The sequence below is a fragment of the Mixophyes fleayi genome, chromosome 5 (genome assembly GCF_038048845.1).
Source record: "Mixophyes fleayi isolate aMixFle1 chromosome 5, aMixFle1.hap1, whole genome shotgun sequence".
NCBI classification, from domain to species: Eukaryota; Metazoa; Chordata; class Amphibia; order Anura; family Limnodynastidae; genus Mixophyes; species Mixophyes fleayi.
The window spans coordinates 4,450,832-4,478,335 of NC_134406.1; the positions used below are offsets into that span (position 1 = coordinate 4,450,832).

Below are 27,504 nucleotides of genomic sequence, written 5' to 3' on the forward strand. Positions count from 1 at the left end.
CCTGACACCGAGCGTTTGTCTGGACTGTCGAGCTTCCAAAAAATTAAGAAAACTGCGACATTTCTGGTCATTCTGGCACCACCTGAACCTCACATAAGGAACACAAATAACATCTGTTTAGCTCCAGCCCAGGGGGGTGACAGAGACACAAAATGATGTGTTGTGCAGAGAGGAGGAAACGCGTCAGCGCCGAGTGCTCGTATCCCAGTAGTGTACAGGGCGATGTGTTAGACAGATGATCACTAACAGCGCCTCACTCTTGTTACCATATATTAGTATATATAGTAAGCAGTAAATCACATCACTGAGATCTATCATTACTGAGGGGCAGGAGAGACCTCTGTTCTCCTAGAACCAGCTCCAGAATGTCTGTACGTACTCATCCGCCAGGCTCCACCCACCTGGCGATGGAGCATGTGCCACAACCTGAGGACTGGTGCACACGCTCTGCTGGTTTTAATCACAACAAGACCCCAATCCCCAGACTACAGCCCTCCACCACCACCACTGTACTAATAACAACCAGTTTTATTTCTTCCCTAAACAGCAGATTTAGTGAACACAAAATATCACTCTCAGCTCCGACTCTCTCACGTCCGCTGAGGTCACAGAGCAATTTATAAATTATCTTTTACATTTATATACAGAGCACAGATAGGGAATCATCTCTCTGCCTTGTAGACTGCAGTACGGGGCAGAACATGGATCCGCGGGGGCTGGACCCGTCTATGGGCCGGCTACACAGTCTCTGGTCACTGACTCAGTACATGGACTCGCTGCTTTGCACCGCGCTGAACGGCAGCTGGAGGGCGCTGAGATTCGGGATATTGGGGTTCCGTTTCCCGGCGTTGTTTCTTCTATTCCAGAGGAACAGGGTGCTGGAGTGTTTACTGACTACGATGGTCTTCCTGCTGTTCTCCTTATCGCCTTTCAGTATCTCGCTGGAGGTCAGCATGGACGACTTCTTGTCCAACACCTGGTACAGGACAGACAGCAAATGTCAAACAATTATATTATAATACTGGTGATGGGAAAATCTCAATAAAACCGTCTATAAAAAAAACATTGACCGATACCGAGAAATACAAACATTACAATATGGAAAACCCTGCGACAGTTCTCATATAAATTCGTGTCCTTGTGATACAGTTACTGCAGGAAGCAAATAAATTATGTCTGATCCTGTACAGGAAATCTGAGGATCTTCATATAATAGTGACTGTGCCGGAAGATATGAGTGATCGCCACAAGCAGCCAACGGGCAGATCGTATGGGCCGTAACTAGGGCTGTGTGACAGGGGCGACCGCCCAGGGCGCAACGCTGAAGGGGGGCGCAATTTAGGAATATTTTAGGTTAATTTGTCTTTCTCGCCCCAGGGCACTAGAATTCTAAGTTACGGCTCTGGCAGATCGTATGGGGCACAGTCATTGTCTGAGCTCAGTCTCCAACATACGGACAGATTCAGCTCAGCACTTGTCAGGATCACCCGGCACTGAGCTCATTAGCAGGGATTCTGCCGTTCCGTTACATTATACGGGATTCTAGAGAGGATCCCACGTTGTCCTATAAAATAATTGTGTCCTAAAGATAGAACCGCGCTGATAACCAGCAGTAACGCTCCCGGAAATGACAAAGACCGCGTTACAGATTATGTACAGAGGTCGTACAACAGACTCACAGGAGGATATAGGCCGAGTTGTCTTTATACCACTGCAGTAATAATAGCAGCAATTATCTGTAATGAAAGTTCTGTCTTCCAGATCAATGATCAACATTGTTATTCTAATACTATATACAGCACAATATGTCCCCTTGTGGCTGGGAAGCCCAGGTCTGTTGTGTTATGGAATATTGTAAACTATCCATGAAAAGTCACAATTACAAATCATTTTGGCAACAACAAATTGCCCTTAATTCTGTTGCATGAGATCATCCTAAACAAACATACACTCGGGGGCTGATTCAGGGTAGAAGTGTGAGAATAACTAGCACACGTGTGTGCGTATGAGCGCTGAAAGTGCGTCCAGATCTGAACGAGCAGCAGATGCGTCCGCTGGACAACAGACACTGACGTCCGACTTGCAGACATGTACAAAAACCTTTTATTTTATGTATTACAGACACAATTGTCATGAAGCATCATTTAAAACTTCATTCACCTAATACAGCAGGAGCAACTTCCTAACATAAGTACAAAAAAAAATAAAACATTTTTATCTTTGCTGCAACACATTCGGCAAATCCTAATCTATGGCCGAACGGCTACTACAGGCTCAATAAGTGTTGGGGAGATGAATTCACAGACCTCTAATTAAGAGCGGTTCGTTAGTCTGGGCGCTTCTCATCATCATCATCATCCGCCACTTACACCCGCCCCCGCCCACCCACAAATAAAAACACTTTTCAGCCGTATCTCCGACTAAGCCCCTGTCTGCATCCGTACGCAGCGGCTCAATCACGTCCTTACTGTACATAGCCCGCGTTACTTTATTGCTACTACAATGGTTCAAATGCAAAGATAAATTTCTAATACCATTGTGATCTACAAAGATATATTATATTTATATTCACAAAACATCATTTTATACAGATCATCAGATTTAACTGTAAAAAGAATAATACAAAGAATGTATAATGCTGGGATGATTGACAGTCAGGTGTCGGTGTAGAATAGTTGTATTTCTACGCTAGAGGAACATGCTCGGCCTGCACTTGGGACGGGGGGAGTCAGGTCCTCCACTGTACCAGGGGCCTAAAGCCAGGGACTATCTTAAAGATTAGGATGAGTTACGATTCTGTGACCATGTGTAATATCTGTCCTGCGTAATGCCGAGGGCTGCAGTATGTAAATTAGAGGGAGGAGTCAGACTCAGCAGTGTTCTAACAGTGTAAGAAGACAAAAGGTTGGTGAGAGACAGAACGGACATCACACCGGCCTCACGTCATGTAGACACGTCAGACACCACTGTAGTTGCGTGTGCTTACCATGTTCTGTATGTCGGCGCTCTGGAAGGTCACAATCTCGATGTCCGCCCCGTCTTTCCCGGTGTCTTTCAACAACTGAACCACGTCAGAATGTTTCGCCCACTTGCAGTCTTCACCATTGACCGACACAATGTAGGCGCCCTCCTTCACGCCGCCCCGCTGAAACACGGGTGAGAAAAGTATTATAAGAGCTGTATCATACCTGGGAGAAGTATTTACATGGGACAGGATTGCTGGGATACGTACGGAGCCAGGGATTACTCGTACACTTCTTTATATTTTAGTTTTCATAGAGACCCACAAACCGATCAATAATAGAAACATGAACAACGATTCCTGATTTTAGTTTTAAAGACTAAATTTAGTTTTGGGTGGAACCCGAAATTTAGAAATAATTCTCTTTCCTGCCGAGATGGGCGTGATCAGGTTGTCAACGCCCCTCCCCTTAACATCATTCCCATGAATGAGACGGATCTCCTGATTGGATCAGTAGATGCATCTGGGTCTGACTGACCGGATCACAGGATCCCCAGAGTACTGATAAGTAAAACGGAGTTTTGGGTGGAATAAAATCTTAGTTTTGGCTGGGGTTATCCCTTAAGATATTGTACATAGTCACTGACACACAATAAGTGGAAGGAAATTTTGAAACACTAACAAACTTATTTGTAAAACTGTCCTGAAATCAACTGAAACTGGACGTGATCTTGTTTGGGAGCCGCTGCTACATAACCGGCTAGAAAATGATAAATTTACACAGCAATTCCGACCATATATTCCTGCAGATTATTCCTCAGACATCCGATGAAAAAGAGATAATTCCCCCAATATGTTATATAACTTGGAGAGCGGATACATTATATCCTCTGCATGGCTGTATTAGGATGTCTGCATTGGGCTCTCACATAGGAAGACTCAGGCTGAAGACAAACGGATTCCTATAGAACAGGGACTCAGTGCAGACAAGGACCTGAGACTTATTAGAATAAATATAAAAGATTTAAGAAAATATGTTCCAGAATAGTAAATATATCAACTTCAGATTAAATGACGTTACTAACGTAACAAATCCCCAATTTTTTATTACTTACAGCACAATTTATGTATTGTGATCGTTAATTGTAGAATGTTGTGTTTTTAATTAATAGTTTAAAATTGTATCTAAAAGACATGTATTTTATGACTATAATGAGCTCTGTTCCACAAGTACCAGCATAAGATGAGTATAATGTGAAATAATTATGCTGGTTATCTGTCTTTTTTTGACTTGCTGCTATGGATGGTAATAATGGAACAGCTTCATTTTAAACTTTAAAAGTGATAATAAAGTTGCTGGTTTGCAGTTTTGTCTGGATAGGAATTTATAAACACACACACACATATATGTATATACACACACACACACACATATATGTATATACACACACACACACACATATATGTATATACACACACAAAGTTTTGTGACAATTTGGCCACTTTCATCTCTTCACAGTATAATATACAGTATAATGTACATACGTCGGCGCAGCCTCCAGGAACCACGCCAGCGATCAGCACCGGTGAATCCCCTCTCAGAGTGAACCCAAAACCGTCCTCCCCCCGAGCCAGATGAACCTTCTGTGCCGGCCGCCACCTGTGCTTGGCCGAGAAGACGGACAGCGGACCCTGCGAGATGAGCAACGTACAGATTACATCTACATGTGTGTTATATACAAGTGTTATCTCTGACCTAACACGTATTAGGATCATCCTCTTCTACTTCATATTCTACAGCGTTATTCTTCACCCCCACTTATGATCATACCTAAAGCTTCATTCTTTTTTCAGATTTTGCTGCCCCCACCTCCTAAATAAGGACATTTACATAGAATATGGTGTCAAATTGTACAGTTGTTCTATCAGAAATATTTGCAGATCCCCCACTTGTACGTCATATCCCCCAATGTGTAAAACACCCAACACAGGTTTCCTCCATGGACTTGCAGGGGACACTAATGTAAAACATCAGCTGCACAGAGCGGTGTCCTGGGGCATAGATGCAAAGAAAGTGAATGTCAGCTCTTGGGGTGAGCAGTAGGATTCTGTAGCTACTGATCGTATGCCAGTATACCACCTCCGGCTCTCCCAAGTGCCCATACCCTTTCCCTCCACCGTATCTCTCAGCCATTATACGGACATCTACCTATAGTACACATATACCATATGGTACATTACATAATTATTCCCAAATTCTCCTGTATGTACTGCAAGTCATCACAGAATGAGCATGTGGGCACTGTAAGGGTTACACTCCAGGATTCCCTTGTAGCTGTTGGACGCCCTAATACAACGACTTCCAATGTAAAAGATTTATGGACACTATGGTCACATTGTCTTCTTCTGCCCAACCTCAGTGACTCAGTCACAACTCTCTGCACTTGGCTCTTAATACCACATTATAAGACGTCATTCTTGTATTTTCCAACCTTCGTACTTACCAATCGGTGGAAAATATCCGTCACTTTCACCTTGGAGAAAATGGGGATCTTTATCTCCGGCTTCTGATGGGTATTTGCTGGTAACGAGATAGAGGAATAAGTCATGATGTCCGGTAGAATATGTGAATAAGCCCCCAGACACGTTGCCCCCCACCCCCCCACCCTATGTACATCAGCACTAACATTCTGTTTTAGTCATGTTAATAATATGTAATAGGGATCTAATACTAAAATACTAAGGTGAACAGGATGAGGGATAATTATTAGCTAAACACTGGTCGCGGGAAGTAGTCCTATAACGAGGTGACTCATTACAGGCAGTGAATAAATTATTCTTACGCTGAATGTCAGGGGCTTCGCCGGTCTCGAAGAAATCTTCCTCATGGTCGATGTCGGAGTAGTTGTTGAGCGACCTCTTGTGCGCCAAGTTGAGGACTTCTTGCAGGATGTCCATCTTACGCAGAATCTTACACAGGCCGTGGACCCTCATAGCTTCTTCATGCTTCATCACAGCCTTCTTCAGATGGGCCTTACCTGCAGGTACTCAGAGCTTTATATACCAGTCCCAGCCTCTGTTCCCTTATATGCAGGTACTCAGAGCTTTATATACCAGTCCCAGCCTCCCTTCCCTTATATGTAGGTACTCAGAGCTTTATATACCAGTCCCAGCCTCCCTTCTCTTATATACAGGTACTCAGAGCTTTATATACCAGTCCCAGCCTCCCATCCCTTATCTGCAGGTACTCAGAGCTTTATATACCAGTCCCAGCCTCTCTTCCCTTATCTGCAGGTACTCAGAGCTTTATATACCAGTTCCAGCCTCTCTTCCCTTATATACAGGTACTCAGAGCTTTATATACCAGTCCCAGCCTCTCTTCCCTTACCTGCAGGTACTCAGAGCTTTATATTCAAGTGCTAAGTTCGGGAATAAACAAATATCTCAGGGTGACGACTATGGGGAAGGAATGTTACCTAGTTTTCTGCGCTCCTCTTGGTCTTGTAGCAAGAAGATGATGTTGGGGCCCTCTGGTGGTGTGGTGTGGAACTGCAAGAACATCTTCTCATGCTCAATCAACTCTAGTCCTGGCGAGGCTGAAAATGAAATCTGATATTTTAATCCTTTATGTCATAAGCAGCCCACAGTAATAATAATACAGCTGTCACTACACAATGTATCTATCAGAGCTCATGGTCTTTAGTACATTCCTATTTATCTTTCACTCTATCCTTATTTTCCAATCATTTTAACCACAGCTAACTAACTAGAACTTTACATGCTCCCAAATTAAGTAAGTTCCAGTGTTAAACTTCATCTAGTCCCAATGATGAAGAATTAGGTACATCTTATAGCCTGAGACTTACAGTCAAATGTGTGTCCCCATTTTTAATGTCTGATGTCCCTGTATTTAATTTTAAAGAGAGCCCTATAAGTGTTGGGTCCCCCTTCTATAGTGCACTACTTGCCCCCTTCCCAGAGACTCCCCAGCACTACACTGAAAAGTGCCGGGGTACTTCCTGATTGCCCCAGACTGGGATCCCAGGAGTGGCTTGTGATTGGCTGGAGGTGAAGGGGAGTCCCAGGAATTCTAGCTGTGATCATTTGGCGGCAGTCGTTCATAGCGAGTGGGTTGGTCGTTTTTATGGGGCTCATTCATGTGATACTCCCGGCAGCCTCATATCTACAATCATTCAACGGCAAACCGTGTGGTCAGCCATGGTATTGCAAGTAAAACTAATTAATGGTTTTATATTTAATGCGATCATTATGGGGTCTATTTATCAAGGTTCAAACCATCCGGAAATGGCCTTTTCTGCATGGTTTAGGCATATTTTTGTATGCAGATTATTTAACGAAAGCCTAACACAGGAGATATCATATCTCCTGCAGAATAACCATCACAGAATACAACAGTCCCCATAATTCTGAACCAGGACTGTGGACTGGACCAATTAATAAAGACCTGGAAACCTTAGCTTTTCGGAGCTTGATCCCGATGGCGTTAGCTGTTCTCACCTATGGGGAGAGGATCGCAGGACAGGGATCTTCAGATGCTCCTCCCCCTAGATCTGAGTAAAGTGATCGTGATTGCTACAGGCTCTTCGCTGCGCTCCCCTATCCTGGCGGAACAATTTTGTTAACTTACAATGTTAAGTAATTTCTTATCAATGTGGTAAGAAATGATAATGAACTGAGAAAATGCGAAGGGGTCATAAATAGACTATGTTTGGAGAAATTGTACTGCAAAGTGTTAAAAGCTTGAAGCTTGCGTCAAACTACAGTCAAATCTGCCCATATTATTTGTATTATTTAGTACCTTGAAGGACAATGAAAGGGGACACTTACATGGCTGAGAACAGATAACAATAGCTTGAACTTAGCTACGCAGTGTCTCTAAAATACGGGATATTTCTATATATAATAATCCAGGACTAGAGCTTTGTATTGTACGATTACACAGTGTGTACAACAACCAGCACGGAAGGAATTCACATAAAGAGATTGCGGACGATAATCTGGGGATTTATACAGAGCTGGGAACAGGAGACTGAAGAATGGGCACATTGATGGGCTCGGGTCAGTATTATAGCTGGGGGGCGACGGGGGGGATTAAGCGCAGCAGCCGCATTTTCTCTCTCTGAATTTATGGCATTTACAGCATCAGCGCCTTTAACCCCGTCAGTGCCGGGTGCACGGGGTGTTTTCGGGTTTCCATACCCCGACATGAAAGGTTTCATCCCGTCCGCCACATGGAAGTTACAGTGTAACATCGGGGAGTCTATAGAGGGGTTAAGTCAGAACCCGGTTACTTGTTGTGGGACATGGTAAGAAGGGAGAGATCATTAATTATCAGATATATAACTGTACTGGTAACCGCTGTGTATCGGACAGAGGCTCTATAAGCTGCAAGGACAGATTACACGTTAGAGGATATTACATCTGTACAAGACGATGGGTGACCAGGACTTCGGGTTTGTTCACACAAGCAATTATGTCAGAACGCAAATTGAGAAAACTGCTGGTGAAAGATCGCGCTCCGCTGTTCTACGGTGTTCACAAAGGGTGGGACCTAATTAGTCCTAACCAGGCGGAAGCTGCTTTTTATAAGTAAAATGTTAAATTTAAATTTAATAAAAGAGTCTTCAGTAGACAAATATCATGGCCTAGGGAAGGCCTCTTATCGGATGCGCTGTCACGATATGACTTAGTAGTAAATTCCCCCGAAGTGTCGTCTGTCATCGTGGCGATAACAGATAACACATTATGGGGCAAAAATCCGGTAATTATTAAATATGTCCCAGAGAGCGATAAAACTCACAGCTACGAGATTACACCGCTCTTATCACTCGCAGCCGCGGTGGCGATAGTCAGTGGTGAAACGCTATTTGCGTTCCACCACCCCACTTCCGGTCCCTAGGCCTAGTGCCAGAAGTGGTGATTGTGCAGATACCCAGGGGACTTATAACAACGTGCCCATATCCATGTCCATCTGGTAGGGATCCTCATACAATCATGTTCCAGGTTTTTCTATTTTAAACATTTTTTATGTATCTTTTTTCTACATGTGTGTTATGTATGCAATATGTGCAATAAAAGTGTTTTTTAGCTAAACGGTATCACGCTAGATCTTTTTTGTTTTTCTTTCTCCATACGGATACTGAAGGATTGTACCTGGAAGGAATTCTCAACATTTCCATGGAGGGAAGATAAAAGATCTAAAGAAAATTGATATCCGGCCCTTTATCAATTTTCCTCTGGTAAGTGATTTCACTTAAGGATCTGGGTGGTGACGGATCAGACATCACATCGAAACTATTTGAGCACTGAAGGCGATTGTATATTAATTGTTAGTAATTACCACATAGGAGAGAAACTGGTGGAAGAAATCATATGGATTGAATCATGTTGAAGAAGAATTTTTCAACAATCTCATCCAGTTTATGTGAAATAATTTGGTCTAAACGATGTCACACTATGTTATATTTAAATTTTTTTACATGTAATACATCACAGAATATTGTGATATATAGGTCCATCCATCATTTGAATATAAGTATATTTTTCAATATATTTATTTATTAATGTTTGTATTTGTCATTGTACCAATTTTGTGTAAGGTGTTATCCTGTTGAGGTTTCAACAATATCTATCAAATAAACACATGGGAGAGCGGGTTTTATGTATATATATATATATATATATATATATATATATTATACATACATACACTTGTAGAGTCAGATGAGTCTCAGTAAGAAGTGATCAAAATAAATGAAAACTAATATTAATAATATGTTGTACATTAAATATATTTATAATACCAATGTTATTGGATTTGTTCATAGCTAACAACTGCCACTATCCCTGTCCAAAGAACCTGCAATCGTAAAATACATTAAAGAGGAACTCCGGCTAAAAGTAATGTAATCACAATAACACCCCAGACCTTACCCCATTTAGTAGAATGACAGCCAAAGTATTTGTTGCAGAACTGACCGGTGATCACATCCAAACACCAGAGCTTCTACTAGTTGGTAGGTGGGTTATTGTAGAAATGTGTTTTGGTGGAGTTCTCCTTAAATATTAAGCAATAAAATGGAACCTTTCTGTTGCACAGCTGACTATCTAAGTTATAAGGCATCAGCTGACTATCTAAGTTATAAGGCAACAGCTGACTATCTAAGTTATAAGGCATCAGCTGACTATCTAAGTTATAAGGCATCAGCTGTCTAGCACCCCCTATAGGACCATAAAAGATGCAGCTACTCACTGGAAAAGTCACAGAGAGCATTAGCAGCGTGGTAGTGGGACAGTGCTTTGAAATGTTCAGCTTTTACACGGACCATGGTGGTCCACGAGAAAGGGACGTAGTCTTTTACAGGTGGGTGCATCATGGTTCTATATACCAGAGTATATACATCTTCAACCTGGAGTAGTGGAAACAAAAGCAACATAACAGTCAAATACCAAACAGAGGTGGATACAGACAGAGGAAAAGATCCTGAGCGGAGGTGGATACAGACAGAGGAGAAGATCCTGAGCAGAGGTGGATACAGACAGAGGAGAAGATCCTGAGCAGAGGTGGATACAGACAGAGGAGAAGATCCTGAGCGGAGGTGGATACAGACAGAGGAGAAGATCCTGAGCAGAGGTGGATACAGACAGAGGAGAAGATCCTGAGCGGAGGTGGATACAGACAGAGGAGAAGATCCTGAGCAGAGGTGGATACAGACAGACGAGAAGATCCTGAGCGGAGGTGGATACAGACAGAGGAGAAGATCCTGAGCGGAGGTGGATACAGACAGAGGAGAAGATCCTGAGCGGTGGTGGATACAGTCAGAGGAGAAGATTCTGAGCAGAGGTGGATACAGACAGAGGAGAAGATCCTGAGCGGAGGTGGATACAGACAGAGGAGAAGATCCTGAGCGGAGGTGGATACAGACAGAGGAGAAGATCCTGAGCGCAGGTGGATACAGACAGAGGAGAAGATCCTGAGCGGAGGTGGATACAGACAGAGGAGAAGAAGATCCTGAGAGGAGGTGGATACAGACAGAAGAGAAGAAGATCCTGAACGGAGGTGGATACAGACAGAGGAGAAGAAGATCCTGAACGGAGGTGGATACAGACAGAGGAGAAGATCCTGAGCGGAGGTGGATACAGACAGAGGAGAAGAAGATCCTGAGCGGAGGTGGATACAGACAGAGGAGAAGAAGTTCCTGAGCGGAGGTGGATACAGACAGAAGAGAAGAAGATCCTGAACGGAGGTGGATACAGACAGAGGAGAAGAAGATCCTGAACTGAGGTGGATACAGACAGAGGAGAAGATCCTGAACGGAGGTGGAAACAGACAGAGGAGAAGAAGATCCTGAACGGAGGTGGAAACAGACAGAGGAGAAGATCCTGAGCAGTTCTGGATATAGATAGAGATCTTCCTGAACAGAAGTTAAGACAGAGGAGATCTTTCTGTGCAGAGTTGACTACAGATATAGGAGATTCTCCTGAGCAGAGGCTGATACAGAGACAGGAGACAGGAGAATGCACGGACTAACTTGACTTTTATTTGGAAACGGGGGATTATTTGAGGATAATTTTGCCTAAAATAAACAGCCAACAATATTGCTACTTGTAAGCCACTACTGAGCAATTGGCATGATCTTGTAGTACCTGAAAACAGTCGGGAATTTTATATCTGTTCAACAACTTCTACCCCAAATCTCAGTGGGAGTTTTCCCAATAGAGAATATAATTTTCAAAATTGCCTAAAATGTGCAATACATGTTTTTCGTGTAAGTGGGGTTACAAGAGACATATACCAAGCACAACAAGAGAACAATGGACAAGAAAGGACAAGGATCGTGATTATTGAGCTGATCTCGGTTACAGGACCAGTCAGTGGCAGAGAGGTTAGAAATGTTTCTATACTACACAAGACGCACGACAGATAGTTCTCAGAAAGGTAACAGCTATCCTACATATTCACTAGTTTTCAAACTTAAGTCTTGCTGCTGGTTTTCACTTTTATGCGACATTTAAATCATGCAACAAAATGGAATAGATGGGAAGTTTGGGATCTTTGACTGAATGAATCAAAGGGAAAGATAATGCACGCAGGACACAAGATCCAGCTGCACAATGCGAAGTGTATAATAATGTCCATCACAGAGGAAAGGGATGTTGGGGTTCCAGTCTCAGATGATATGAAGGTCAGTGAGCAGTGTAGACACCAGCGATAAAAGTCAGAATAGATGGTTCTACAGAAAGAGGTATTAGTACCAGGATTAGGGAGGCTTTATTGTCACTTTATAGGTCTGCAATTCTGGAGGCCCAATCTCCAAAAACACATTGATATAATAGAGAAAACATTCAGAGAAGGGCGACTACAATGGTGTTTGGGCTGCGTAAGACAACCGATAAGGAGAACCTTGTAGAGCTGATTGTGTCCAGCTTAGAGACAGAAATCTGATAGATCTGTGGTTTCCCAGCAGAGGTGGTGAAGGTTAGAGGACCTCCCCCCACCCAACCTGAGAGGTACGGATATATCGGTAGACTAGATGGACCACTCAGTGTAAATAAAGTCCCAGCACAGAGCACTTACTCGGGCCGCCTCCTGAGCCAACTGGAGCTGGCAGAAAAAGCTATTCTGGGGGTTCTCCAAGACAAACTTCTCGAAGATGCATTCCTGGACCTGGGCGATCATCAGCCGCACCAGCATGTTCAGAGAAGCCGCGCTCATGTCCAGGCTCGGGGCGTTGGAGAAGTTTTCCTTTAAGTAGCTGAAGCATCCTGGAGAGAAGAGACCGGAGCATTAACAAGGACTTTGTCCGCTCCCGGGTTCATCTCAGAGGGAACTTAAATACATTTAAAGTGGTTTTTTGTGGTGGCCAATGTTGTTAGGTCTCTATAAACACATATATGTTGCTGTACATTATTGTTTTACCAAGCAAAACGTTGTCCATCCATCGTGTTGGTAAATTCTATCCGTGGTGTAATAGAAATTAACTAAGTCTTGTTTCTTATTTTTTGTAATTTAAATACACGTACAGTTTGTCTGTAAGATTGAATTTGAAAGGCACTAGATCAATGATGTTACATATAAGAGACTGTAAATAGAGACAGAATATGTACAGAGGCAAAGGATCATTAAGATCCTCACGAGATGTTACACTAAGCTCGGAAAACAAACACACATTACAGTTATAAAATGTAGAACAGGTCAATGAAGCCTCAGGAGGAGAATATACAAATGTGCGACACTCACCCGCAGCCTTCTGAAAGGCATCGATGGCTGTGTGTACACCTTGTACCGACAGACGATCCTGTCGTGCCCCAATCTGGGTATACAGAGCACCCATATTGAACAGTACACTTCCCTTCTCAAAAGCCAGAGCGCGCTGGCAGGAAGGCACGCCGGTCAGAGAGTCGTACCTGAAAATCAAACGTGATGAGACTACGGCTTCACTTTGTCAAGAGCCTCTACCCCAATTACACAACTGTTCAAGGGCCTCTACCCCATTTGCACAACTGTTCAAGGGCCTCTACCCCATTTGCACAATTGTTCAAGCGTCTCTACCCCAATTACACAACTGTTCAATGACCTCTACCCCAATTACACAACTGTTCAAGAGCCTTTACCCGTTCCCCCAACATGTATAATAATTAAATGGCACTAACCAAGGGTGATCCCCACTCATGGATGCCAGGAGCCAAGAACGGCCTCTAGCAGCAGCAGCTTTTATTAGTACAAAGATTTGATTTTAGTAATTTTAAGAAATTTGACTGAAGACAAAATCATTTTCTAATTATCGGCCCTCATCCTGGCAGTTTCAAGTCCAAGTAAATTGAGAATTAGTCCCAGAACGTGACAAAGAGCTCAGCAGAACTCCACGGCTGGTGATCTGTCATGTTCTCAACAAGCCGGGCTGAAGGCTGATTTTTGGGTGACACTGAATGAAGTAGACAATTACTGGAAACATACTGACCAGTGGAAGAAGACGCCCAGAGTCCTGTTAGCGGGGACGAAGCGGTTGTCTAGAAAGTACAGCTGGTTGTAATACTCCATCAAGAGCTCGAGGCCGGCTTCACTGCGACTGGGGGTCCTCATGGCCTGGAGAGAAGAGTCTGCAGATACTTAATCAGTCTTCTGCTAGGAAACTAGTTTTACACGTCGCTAATAATTATACATAATTGTACATGTTACTCCTTAGTGACCTGCAGCCTAATTCCTATAGAAGATACCGACCTGTCGCAGATTCATGAATTCATTGATCTCTTTCTCATAGAGGTTGCCGTCTTCTCCGTAGTGGTCAGCAATGAAATCCTGGATAAGTGTGAAAGACAAGAGTCAGGAGAATCAGATCTGCATATACTGGGTTCATGTGAGGAGTGTGGGGGGACTGGGGCTTCCCCAAGACCACAGAGACTTCACTCACGACACAAACCCTGCACCTCCAGACACACCTATGAGGACGCCGTCATCGATGGACTGCACCAAAAATGTGATTTAAGAGCTGTGTTCCTTATATTTTAGGGAGGATTAAAACAGAAAGATATCTTGCAGCAGCAACTATGAGGAAATGTGAGGTTAGAACTTTCTGCTGCAAAGTTTTAATATGAGCTGTGACTGGGTCAATGACAGAAGTTATACAGAACCGCTCTATGCGGTATATAGTGTGATTAGGGTACAGAATCCCAGAATGCACAGCTGCAGGGGAGGCTCTATATGTCGGGTGTCTTAGTAACATGGCATTATCCAGGGTTATAGAGAGTGGCCATTAGGCCAATGGGAATGCCATCCCCATGTACTAAATTCATCTTTCACCCTGATTGCTGGAAGCACAATTATGGACATATCTGATCTATGAATCCTTAGGTAATCAGAGCACCCATAGCAAAGCCAAGATGTTTCCTAGCCCCCCTCGCGCACTTAACCCAGACATGGAGACCCCAATGTACCGTGTAACGGGCAACTGGAACTTACTTTCAGAGCTTCCACCAGGTCGAGATCTTTAGTTTCTTTCAAGCCGAGTGGGATCATGGGGACACTGAGGACTTCACTAGAACCACAAAATCATTTACTAGAGTGAGAATCACGTCTACCACGTGGTCTATCAGTTCTTATTATGATGTACATAAAACTCGTCTTTCACCCGTATTACATGGACGTTCTCCAGATTAGTATTTAGAGACATTAATGAAGATACCGGAAGAGGCTGAACTCATGGTGAAGGAAGAAGAGCAGAGCTGCCATAAAGGGGGAAATATGGCTCCTGGTCCTTCAGGCATAAAAGTAATTAACATACAAAAGTCTAGATACAATGTACAGCATAATGCTGTCCTGCGTGGACCCATCTATCATACATCAGTTCTGGGTCAGCTAATGCTCAGTGGTCAGGCCAAGAGATCGGATCTGTTGCATACGTGCTCTCACATCTAACATACGTGCTCTCACATCTAACATACGTGCTCTCACATCTAACATACGTGCTCTCACATCTAACATACGTGTGGAAGCAGAACGTCACGGAGGGCCTGTAGAAGGACACAGCAGGGACATTGAGTGACCTCACCTCTCGTTCTGATAGACCTCCACCGAGCTGTTCAATTCCTCCAGTTCCTCCTTCAGGAGCTGCAGGTTGGAGTTGACGTAACTGAGCTCTAGGGCCACGGTCTCCTTGACTTTGTGGTTTGTGGTGGCTCTGTAACAACACATCACGGTCATTCCATAACGCCAGGGGGGATCGTTACACCCAAACATCCTTCCTAATGTCCAGCAACAACTAGGGTCAGAAAGAGTAACTATAAAGCCCCCACGCTAATGGTCCACCCCATAGATCCAGCCACACACCGGATGTTCGGAACCTGCATATTATTATTACTATTTATTTATATAGCGCCACTAATTCCGCAGCACTATACAGAGAACTCACTCACATCAGTCCCTGACCCACTGGAGCTTACAGTCTAAATCCCCCAACACACACACAGACACAGACACACAGAGACACACAGAGACACACAGAGACGGGTACATTTGTTAGCAGCCAATTTACCTACCAGTATGTTTTTGGAGTGTGGGAGGAAACCGGAGCACCCGGAGGAAACCCACATAAACACGAGAAGAACATGCAAACTCCACACAGATAAGGCCATGGTTGGGAATTGAACTCATGACCCCAGTGCTGTGAGGCAGAAGTGCTAACTACTGAGCCACCGTGCTGCATAGTGGAACACGTCACTGAATGAGATTAGAACAGCGGATGAGGACATTCATATCCCCCCTAATTATAATAGGGGCACACACCCTACTAAAAGAAATATATTTATTAAACAGCTGGCAATCAGGTTTTCTTTACTTATATTGCGCTCAGCACAGAAAATAATATGAGCTGGACACAGATTTAAGTTATACCTCGATGCAGGCTGGAAGCAAACCTAGGAGCGCTGTCTGCTCTTTGTCATAAGCTCCTGCATTGTGAAAAAAGTCATCACTCTCAGCAAGACTGTCAGGAGCGCACTTGGAGGACATAAAACGGATTGTCAGGAAGAGAAGGCAAACAATGGTAGCTGCACTGAATGGTGAGATCAGCATGACGACTAACATCACTGAAACTACATAAAATATTATAATTTTCTATTTTTTTTTTTACATTCATCCCTATAGTGAAAATGGGGAAAAAAACATTATAGAGCAGATCTATACCCCAAAGTGTATAAAATCATTTAATTAGTGGAACGACAGCAATGATAACGCAGAAAAAAGATAAGGGGTTAAAGTTTGTGTGGGAGTGGGAGCACCGATTGCATTTGGATCAGCAGAAAGAAAAAAACACGGATTTGTTCCAAAACAGGAAAATCCTCTCTGGCTGTCAGATTGGAACAATATCCTGCACTAGGACAGACAGGAGAAATATGGTCAACAGAGCAATAGTCACAGCGCAGGCTGGTCGGGAAGGAAACGTAAAAACAAATTAAAACTATTTCACTTCGATGCAGGATCTGTGACAAAGCTCAGAGGGACGGATCAGTATTATTATGTATTAGAAGACACAATGATCTGTGTATAGTAACAACCATGTGCATCCTGAACCACTTTCATATATTTTTGATTGGTTTAATCAAATCGGATATGCAAATAAAGAACAGATGAGCAGCCCTTTCATTTTTTGATGGTACCGAGCCTTTAAAAGATGGCCGACGGCCTACACTGAGTGTGAGTGTGAGTGAGCGCCATTCACTGCAATGAATGAGATTATTCCTTCCAAGTTGTGGATTTTTATTTTTTATTTCCAGCACAGAGAAAGTTTAGTTTTTGCATCATTCATTAGTGATGTCATTGCTTTATATCGTACAGCAGTGTCCCTATTCTACGGTTTATAATATTATATATAACACATTATAATAACATTACTTCTAAGATGACTGGTAATATTCTGAGTACATGAAAACATGTGTCCCCATGAGATGGGGGCCACAGGAATACTGAATACAGACCCTTCCTCGCCATTCCAAAAAATGATGATTCGCAACTAATGGACTGATCTATAGGTGATGACTGCTGGACACTCGTGTGGTCTATAAAATCTTTTTGGGGCCGATTCATCTTTGAACATAATGTGATCTATCGTTTGTTCCCCACATCGAATCTATATCTAAATCACGTTACATACATCTAAAGAACATTTCCAGAATACGCACATATCTGACACAAGACACCGCAAAAACCTTAATTCTTGCACTCATCATCTCCCGCATCGACTATTGCAATTCCCTCCTTACTGGTCTTCACAAAATCAGACTCAAGCCCCTACAATCTATTTTGCACGCAGCGGCTAGATTGATTTTTCTTGTAAACTGTTCTTCCTCTGCTGAGCCACTCTGTCAGTCTCTACATTGGTTGCCTGTTTTTCAATGAGTCCAATATAAAATTCTTCTACTAACATACAAGGCCGTCAACAAAATTGCACCAACGTACATCTCCTCACTTGTCTCAAAATATCTCCCTACTCGACACCTCCGTTCTGCACAAGAACTACGTCTCTCCTCCACTCTCATGACATCCTCCCATTCCCGGTTACAGGACTTTTTTCCACTTTGTGGAATTCCCTCCCTCGCACAGTAAGACTTTCCTCTAGTCTTCAAACCTTCAAGTGTTCTCTGAAAACCCAGCTCTTCAGACAAGTTTATAATATTCCTCAACCACCCTCTTAATCTCCCTAGATTACCCTATTACCACCCTCTACACAGCTAACACATCTAACATACTAACTGATCACAAAGCCCACTCAGTGCGTTCTAGCTGGACCAATGTGCAATATGATGTAGCACATGCCTTTGTGTTTCAAACTTCCATTGTCCATAGACTGTAAGCTGTGAGCAGGGTTCTCTCACCTCTCTGTCTGTATGTATTACCCAGTATTGCCGACTGACTGTACGTTACTGGCCGTATGTAGACAGAACAGACTGCAGGATACTCACAACGCATAAGTGCAATATAAAGTCCCATCAGAACACGAGATGTATTTTTATAGTTTCTCTTACTTGCAAACACATGTTCTGGCAAACATACGTGTAATCATCACAATCAGTCGATACTTACACCTGACCTGGAGCAGGTGCAAATGATACGACTAAAAAAACAAGTGCAAGATGCCCTGAACTTGAATCAAACACATCTGCATCATCACTTACTGTACATGGCCCGCGCGTGTCGGCCGCCCCCTTACTGTACATGGCCCGCGCGCGTCGGCCGCCCCCTTACTGTACATGGCCCGCGCGTGTCGGCCGCGCCCCCCCCCCTTACTGTACATGGCCCGCGCGTGTCGGCCGCCCCTTACTGTACATGGCCCGCGCGTGTCGGCCGCCCCCTTACTGTACATGGCCCGCGCGTGTCGGCCCCCCCTTACTGTACATGGCCCCCGCGTGTCGGCCTCCCGCCCCCCCCCCTTATTGTACATGGCCCGCGCGTGTCGGCCGCCCCCTTACTGGACATGGCCCGCGCGTGTCAGCCGCCCCCCCCCTTACTGGACATGGCCCGCTCGTGTCGGCCGCCCCCTTACTGGACATGGCCCGCGCGTGTCGGCCGCCCCCCCCCCCCCTTACTGTACATGGCCCGCGCGTGTCGGCCGCCCCCTTACTGTACATGGCCCGCGCGTGTTGGCCGCCCCCTTACTGTACATGGCCTGAGCGTGTCGGCCGCCCCCTTACTGTACATGGCCCGCGCGTGTCGGCCGCCCCCCCCCCTTACTGTACTTGGCCCGCGCGTGTCGGCCGCCCCCCCCCTTACTGTACTTGGCCCGCGCGTGTCGGCCGCCCCCCCCCTTACTGTACATGGCCCGCGCGTGTCGGCCGCCCCCTTACTGTACATGGCCCGCGCGTGCCGGCCCCCCCTTACTGTACATGGCCCGCGCGTGTCGGCCGCCCCTTACTGTACATGGCCCGCGCGCGTCGGCCGCCCCCTTACTGTACATGGCCCGCGCGCGTCGGCCGCGCCCCCCCCTTACTGTACATGGCCCGCGCGTGTCGGCCGCCCCTTACTGTACATGGCCCGCGCGTGTCGGCCGCCCCCTTACTGTACATGGCCCGCGCGTGTCGGCCCCCCTTACTGTACACGGCCCGCGCGTGTCAGCCGACCCCCCCCTTACTGGACATGGCCCGCGCGTGTCAGCCGACCCCCCCCTTACTGGACATGGCCCACGCGTGTCGGCCGCCCCCTTACTGGACATGGCCCGCGCGTGTCAGCCGCCCCCCCCCCCCCCCCCCCCCTTACTGGACATGGCCCGCGCGTGTCAGCCGCCCCCCCCCCTTACTGGACATGGCCCGCGCGTGTCGGCCGCCCCCCCCTTACTGTACATGGCCCGCGCGTGTCGGCCGCCCCCCCCTTACTGTACTTGGCCCACGCGTGTCGGCCGCCCCCTTACTGTACATGGCCCGCGCGTGCCGGCCGCCCCCTTACTGTACATGGCCCGCGCGTGCCGGCCGCCCCCCTTACTGTACATGGCCCGCACGCATCCCGTTACTGTGCGTCTGTCGCGCCCATACTGAACATGGCCCGCGCGTGTCCACCCCTGTCACTTGCATTTGGACATGAATTGCGTTCACTGGCGTAAGTCCGATTCTCAACACTCACAGAGCAGCCAGATACGGCAGGAACGGGACGTCCGTCTGAAGATGGCTCAGTCCCTGTAGGTTTTATTTTCCACCTTCTTTAAAGAAAGATTAGATATGTGTCCTGGTCAAACTACTGCTAGATTCTAGTCGTACCGATAGGTTATATCTGACATTGTACTATTTTGTTGTACTTTATATATATTATCTGTGTGATGTTGGACTATTTGGGACGGAACAGCTGGAATTAACGTTTACAACTTAAGTTAAGAAAACCTATTACTGGGTATTTGTGGTGGATATATTACTCTGTATACAGATCTATTCCTCTTTATAGGAGGACGGGCAGCCGCAGATTAGGACGGGTTTATTGGAGCCTCCTGTTGCATTGAGCCAGAGGTAGATATTGCTCACTCTGCGGCAGCGCTGCCCTTTGTGTGAGAGAAGCATTGATAACATACAAAGCCCCCCCACATCTATACACACAGCTCATCGCTCAGCCAGACAAAGGCTCCGGGACCTGATAAGATACTTCTGGGCAGCGATGAGTCATTTCCCGGACCCTTTGTGTTGCCGTTATCTGTGTGTATAACAGAAGGTGACACATTCTCCTCTCTCATCCTGAATGTTTTATGTGCAGATATGAAATAACAGCCACCGTGAGAGGCAAACAAAACAGAAAACAAAAACACAGGTAGACGACGGGGGTCTGTAACCGAACCCCCCCTTGAGCTTAGTACAAAGTGCTGAGATCTGGTCTCTCGGTCTCGCATGGGGGAGACAGCGACAATGTGAGATCACCTGGATGTATTTATAGTAAATCCGGGAGAATATATTCCTGAAACAAAACAGGTTACATAATCCAGGTCGGCAGACGTTTATAGATCGCTCTGTTGTCTATAACCATTGTCTAGAACCCAGGATCTCACCGGAAAACGGGGCAAAATACAATGTATAAATGTGGAGTGAAATCAGACGCAAAAGAACATTTCCTAAGCAAAGCGAGCTCAGTTTTTATGATATTTAGGGGATCCCAAAAAAAATAAAATCTATTTCCTACTTTTTATTTTATTCACCATTTACCATAACAAAATCCCCGTAAGGTTCTATGGGGACTGTGGGAACCCACAAAATTTCTCCAGCGTTCTCCCCTTCATAAATTGTGCGATGGCCGTTTCAACGGCTTCCTCCGCTGATCCCAGTTTTGTAAATAGAACCCTAAGTGTCGTTAGTTTGTTTGTCTGAGATGCCTCATCCTTCCGGTCACTGATTAACCTGTCACTGTCTTCTAATAGAAATACTGAAAAGTGCATCAGTGTATGTTCAGTACGAGGCTTGAGGCACAAAATAGTGCCTCAGTGATGTTGCTCGTTCCTAATATTTAGGGAGATTACATCCTCATGAATAATGACCTCTGGTGTTTCTGGCCCACAGATCCTTCACATCGGGACATACAGATAAATCTTATTATTACACCGAGCGATGCCCAATGTCACTCACACAAACCCTACACTGTACTAATAGTATACCCACAAATACTCACACAACAACACACGTCCACTCATGTTTAAAGTGTGTCTACCAACCTGCTACTGTCACATCTGTGTGTTTTTCCACATCATCAATACAAATCTGTAGCTGTGAGACTTTTGTGGATTATTATTACACATGTACATTGGCCCAGGTCCCACCATAGCTGCTTCCGCTCGAGTGGAGGTGAAGAGTGCGCTCGAAAAGCAGCAACGATCACAACAATACAATTCGTGTAATAATTCTAGAAAATACATTGTTTAGGTCAATGATACTTTTTGGACAGAATATATTTAAGAAACGACATCTTGTGACCATTTATCTTTAAGTCATTACTACAAAAGGTCCAGTAATGCGTTTCTACCCTATTATCCCAGCGAGGGAGAGGACCGAGCTCTGAGTCATCTCTTCCTGGAATTGGGTTGGGAGTCAATAAGACGCCCCCCAAGCAGACTGCTAATGTCCCTATAGACTGCAGCAGAGGCTATTTATATTATATAAGGATTATTGACGGATTTCTATGGTCTAAAACCAAGAAAGAGATTCCCTGACTCAGATACAGATCGTAAGTTAATAAATGATTTGGAGTTTGCAGAACATTAATACCAGACACCAGATCGCACCATCTCATATCTGGTGGTCTCAGAGCTTTGCCGCTAAGGTCCCCATATTAAATGACTGGACATTTGTATTTAATCACCATTGTTAATTAGCTATTAGTTTTGGGGTGCCTCTCAGTTACGCACACTCTGAGTCACTCTCTACTTAAAACTAAACAAAGAGAAAGTAAAGGAAAATAAGCAGAGAATGAGTCAGACGTCAGGATGATAAATCAGCAGCAACAGAACAGCGATCGTCCTGCTGAAATAATCACAGCCAGCGACGGCCTCTGTGGAGATAATTACTGAAAACAACCTGGATTCTGGGACTGTTTTCTCTGCGGTGGATGCAAAAATCTCCCACGTCTACTAATTACATCTCCCTCTCCCTCCATGTCCCGGACGCTGCTCAGAAATCAAACCCTTGTATGAGAAACAAGACATCCTAATACTCAGGTTCATCCGTCTGTCATCTGTATGTACTCAAGAAGCAGGCTCCTCCCACTTACATCACCTGACAGCGTGGAAATGTTCCATGCAAGTAACTTGTTTAATACAGTAGCTGTGAATGGGACCAATGAGTGTGTCTTAGTTTTTCTATGGAAATCCACCTTTTCCCCCCCAAAAAAATATTCAGCCGGTTTTACCTCATTGGGACCCAACAGAAAGTATTGGAGCGATTTTATACTGTGAGCCAACTGCAGGTTCCACGGTGTCCCCTATTTTCATTTTAAAATTCTGGGGCCCCAGCCCTCATATTAGATGTGACATATTACACGTGGATGCTAATAACACAGAGGAGCCGTCCTCCGCCACTGACATCATCTCAGTACCACACGGCGGCCATACGGCAGCTATAAGAATATTAGTCTGTCCCGTACTGACCGGAAGAGGTTCTCTGCTCCGGCTCTCATCCTCATCTCCTTGTTGATCTGCTGGTTGATGCGAGCGCGTCGGTGCTGCAGCTTACTGCGCTGCGTCTGGGCGAGGGGGTCACATCCCTGTAATACAGAGAGAATCCGCCTTTATACTGTACCCATAGCCCCCATGTGTACAGGTAATTAGTGTAACCAGAGGGAATAAAACAGGGATATAGGAGGATAATACCGGACACATCCCGTAACACAGAGAGAATCCGCCTTTATACTGTACCCAGAGCCCCCCCATATGTACAGATAATTAGTGTAACCAGAGGGAATAAAACAGGGATATAGGAGGATAATACCGGACACATCCCTGTAATACAGAGAGAATCCACCTTTATACTGTACCCAGAGCCCCCATCTGTACAGATAATTAGTGTAACCAGTGGGAATAAAACAGGGATGTTGGTACTCTCACTAATTAGAGTTAAGAATGTCTTATTAATGTAAGCATAATAAGTGTAGGTGACGGCTTGACACATCTAAATTAGGGGCCTATTAATCATTAGCCCGTTTGCAGCCCGGCATTGTGGTCATTGTTTTGATGATGATGATGATGAACCACTAACGTATGCGGTCATACTGCAGCGCTGAGGACGAGCGCTGGCACCAGCTGTGTTTCATTGGAATCTATAAGACATTTATATTACCCTGCTGCTGTACCCTGGAGAGTATGAGACTAACCCAGCGCGGACTTTACTTTATAAGTTATCATCACAGGTAATAATGCTGTTGCTGAAAGGAAGTCTTCATATATTATGCGGTGTGATAATAAAACATATTGCCTGGTTTCCACACCAATACGGTTCTTCACCCGATGATAAATCGACCCCCAAAGAGATATCTGGTTAACACAGCACGGTGGCTCAGTGGTTAGCACTTCTGCCTCACAGCACTGTGGTCATGAGTTAGATTCCCGACCATGGCCTTATCTGTGTGAAGTTTGTATGTTCTCCCTGTGTTTGCGTGGGTTTTCTCCGGGTGCTCCGGTTTCCTCCCATACTCCAAAAACATACTAGTGGGTTAATTGGCTGCTATCAAAAATTTACCTTAATCTCTGTGTGTCTGTGTGTCTGTGTGTCTGTGTGTCTGTGTGTCTGTGTGTCTGTGTGTGTGTGTGTGTGTGTGTGTGTGTGTGTTAGGGAATTTAGACTGTAAGCTCCAATGGGGCAGGGACTGATGTCAATGAGTTCTCTGTACAGCGCTGCGGAATTAGTGGCGCTATATAAATAGATAATGATGATGATTATTGTAATAAAAATCTAAATCTATTGTAAACAATTGTTAAGTGTGGGATACAATGTGTGGACTTCCCTTAGTGTAATATATATTCATTTCCCAGTTATGGTCTCATATTATTACCGTGTGGCCTTTGCTTGGTGTATCTGCAGATTCCGGGTGATTTATTAATCCTGGGACATTTAGTTTTTGTCTGAAGATATCAGAGAGAATCAATCCCATTCCGTCTCTTACTTTTTATTTTTAACCAATAAGAGATGTAAAAAGTAGTAAAACACAGAAGCAGCAGTAACTTGTTACATATTTGTGGTTCTGTCCCCGGACATTATGTTAATCTCCACAAAACTCGGTCACAACACAAAGACCCCCACAAGCTCCAGACGTGAATGACGTGAGCTGGGGGCTTTGTGTCAGATAATAGAGGGCTGAGATTTGGGGATTGTGTGCGCCCGGGAAGGAGGGGAAGAGAGACAGAAGGGTCATTGTGAGCCCAAAACAAAACGGTCACTTCAAAGGGAGAGCGGCCGCTTGACAGCCCCCTGTGAGCGGTTAATGAGGCCTCACACTGATGGGGGGCAGCCGATGGGGGTCAATGTGTATAAAGACGTAGCTGGATAGTTCTACATCCGTGTGACCGAAATACCACCGCTGGCCACCAGGAACATTCTCCATCAGTCTTCTGAGAACCTGCTCTCCAACCTACATACTACACGCTGCATATCTGTCCTAAGACACACGGAAGTAAGATAGCTACATATATACTGACCATATATGTTCAGGAGACATGGATACAGTTACCTGAGGTGACTTCTAATATCTATAATAACTTACACTGATCATACATAAGTGATGACACCGGAACGCACCAATTATAATGATATAATTTATAGGTTTATATACACACATTAATACTCTGCTATGACCAGCTCATGACAGATACATTGCTAGAAGTCATTATACTGCAATCATCATCATCATTTATATAGCGCCACTAATTCCGCAGCGCTGTACAGAGAACTCATTCACATCAGTCCCTGCCTCATTGGAGCTTACAGTCTACATTCCCTAATATAGGCACACACACAGCGGACCCTAACCACAGACACACACACACAGCGGACCCTAACCACACACACACACACACAGCGGACCCTAGCCACACACACACACATGCGTGCAGGCCGATTTGGTCTGAAAATGTCTCTCAAAACCGCCCCATCTGAGCTCACCTCATAAGTGGATTTTATTTATATGTTATGCAAAAAATGTATCCCCCATACACGTATGTAAGATACATACTAGGGATAATACTGCCCACGCCTTCATTATAGTATCGTTAAAAAAAGTGAATTATAATATATACTGCAAAAGCAATTATACAATTATATACACACGTTACCGACGGGACACAGCAGAATAAGATTATCTAAGAACTATACGCATTGAGTCATATATGTGCTGATAAATGGGAAATGTTCGGATGCAGTAACTAGTTACCCGTCTCTGTACGGACAGCGGTAACAGGGGTAACATTCGTTTTAGGGTCTGTGCCTAGTTCCTTCCAGCAGCATTCAATAATCTCTGCGCCGACCATAAGAACATCTACGGCCTGGGAATCTCTCCCTTGGTTGTGGTCCCTTAAAGCACCCGGCTTCCACCAAACAGGACTAATCAGCCACTAGCAGCGGAGCATTATATTGTATGTCCTGAGGGCGGGGGGGCCACAATACAAGGTCTCACGGCTGGAATATGTATATGATTAACAGCGTCGGCTGCAGGAATTGCGGCCTGTACAGAGTTATATATGAAGGCGTCAGTCTCTGCCGCGGTACCGCTAAGTGTCAGGACTGCGCTATATATACACTGAGCTAATGGGACAGCTTTATGCTGGCGGATATGTGATCTGATTACTGACGCCTGGTTGGTAACACGTGGGGTAGACTTTCACAGAAATATGGCAACCTGTTCAGCACCTAACAGGATGTTCTGAACAAACAGTAAATGGAGCATTTCACAGATCAAAACAGTGTTAAATTCCACTTTGTATATGAAATACCTGCACATTAACAACACCCACCACGGCCCCCTCTATTAAACTGACCCTTGTAAAGGTTTGGCTGGGTACATTTTCAATTTTAATTATGCATTTTTTTTGCTGTGGAGTAAAATACAGTAATTCCTACATCTTGTTTAATAAAAAATTATGACTTGGTAAAACAAACTCCATTTTATTATAAAGTGGTATTATAATATATTTTATTATACACTGGCGTTTCCCACGGTTCTCCACAGACCACAGTGTTATTCTTTGTGTAACATTGAGTATTGGATCAATTCAGAGCCAAATTCAGACCCCATGTGGTCCCAGCCCACGTACTGGTCTGCGCCCCCCTCTCTCACCTCCACTTGTCAGGAATGAAAAACAAAAAAACACAACATAAACATGGATAAGAGTCATCTATGTCCCTTAGTGCCCTGAGCGAGGGCCCAGATTGCCTAATGGATGATCGAACTTTGCATTAATTTCACGCTGCAGCGACACCACCAGCACACAGCCGTATCTCAAAGTGTACAACGGAGGCAGACATCTTGTGGGAGGAGCCAATACTCACCTCTCAGTACACCAAGAATCAGGGAGGTATAAAACAGACATCACTTTCACTAGTGAGTATTCAGCCAACTGTGTCTGGTGAAAATCTGAGACAATACCAAGCAACTGGCCCAATGTCACAGACAGACAGGGTGGGCTCCATGATAGTGACCAGCTGGGTGGGGGGGGTCATATAGTCTGTACGGATGAGAACAACGTAACACTGCTAAATCACATGACATAGAATCCGGCTTATATGCAATATACTAATACTGCATAGAGCCCAGTGTCACTGGCATGTATCCTGTAAGAGGCCATAGAATGTTCCCCCAATACCCCCTACACATAGACCATTTACAAGCTGAACCGTTTCTCTGTAATATAAAGTAATCAGTCCATACACACTGTAATATAGAGAAGTTAGTTTCAGCTCAAGTAGAAAACCCAATAACGCTAAAATAAAGATTTTTATTGCCCTCTATTTGCACCTGGTGGAGAGTGATGTGGGGCCCTCAGGGTGATGTGGGGCCCTCAGGATGATGCTGCTATTTGCAG

At 44.8% G+C, this 27,504-nt stretch overlaps 1 protein-coding gene across 3 annotated transcripts in view; it reads right to left on the reverse strand.

The window, feature by feature from the left end:
• Positions 1-508: 508 nt before the first annotated feature.
• RHPN1 (rhophilin Rho GTPase binding protein 1) overlaps positions 509-27,504 on the reverse strand; it is a 35,824-nt gene continuing 8,828 nt past the window's right edge. For 2 of the 3 annotated variants that reach the window (XM_075211616.1, XM_075211617.1), the window contains exons 3-16: positions 23,083-23,198; positions 15,532-15,660; positions 14,943-15,018; positions 14,205-14,282; positions 13,945-14,069; positions 13,224-13,390; positions 12,561-12,748; positions 10,236-10,392; positions 6,439-6,558; positions 5,806-6,000; positions 5,467-5,543; positions 4,508-4,654; positions 2,987-3,145; positions 509-976 (exon numbers count right to left, since the gene is read on the reverse strand). In XM_075211616.1, coding sequence (XP_075067717.1) covers positions 761-976; positions 2,987-3,145; positions 4,508-4,654; positions 5,467-5,543; positions 5,806-6,000; positions 6,439-6,558; positions 10,236-10,392; positions 12,561-12,748; positions 13,224-13,390; positions 13,945-14,069; positions 14,205-14,282; positions 14,943-15,018; positions 15,532-15,660; positions 23,083-23,198 — 1,950 coding nt within the window. In that variant the 3' untranslated portion in view covers positions 509-760. The remainder of the gene's footprint in view (positions 977-2,986; positions 3,146-4,507; positions 4,655-5,466; positions 5,544-5,805; positions 6,001-6,438; positions 6,559-10,235; positions 10,393-12,560; positions 12,749-13,223; positions 13,391-13,944; positions 14,070-14,204; positions 14,283-14,942; positions 15,019-15,531; positions 15,661-23,082; positions 23,199-27,504) is intronic. The other variant, XM_075211618.1, reaches the window with a different exon arrangement.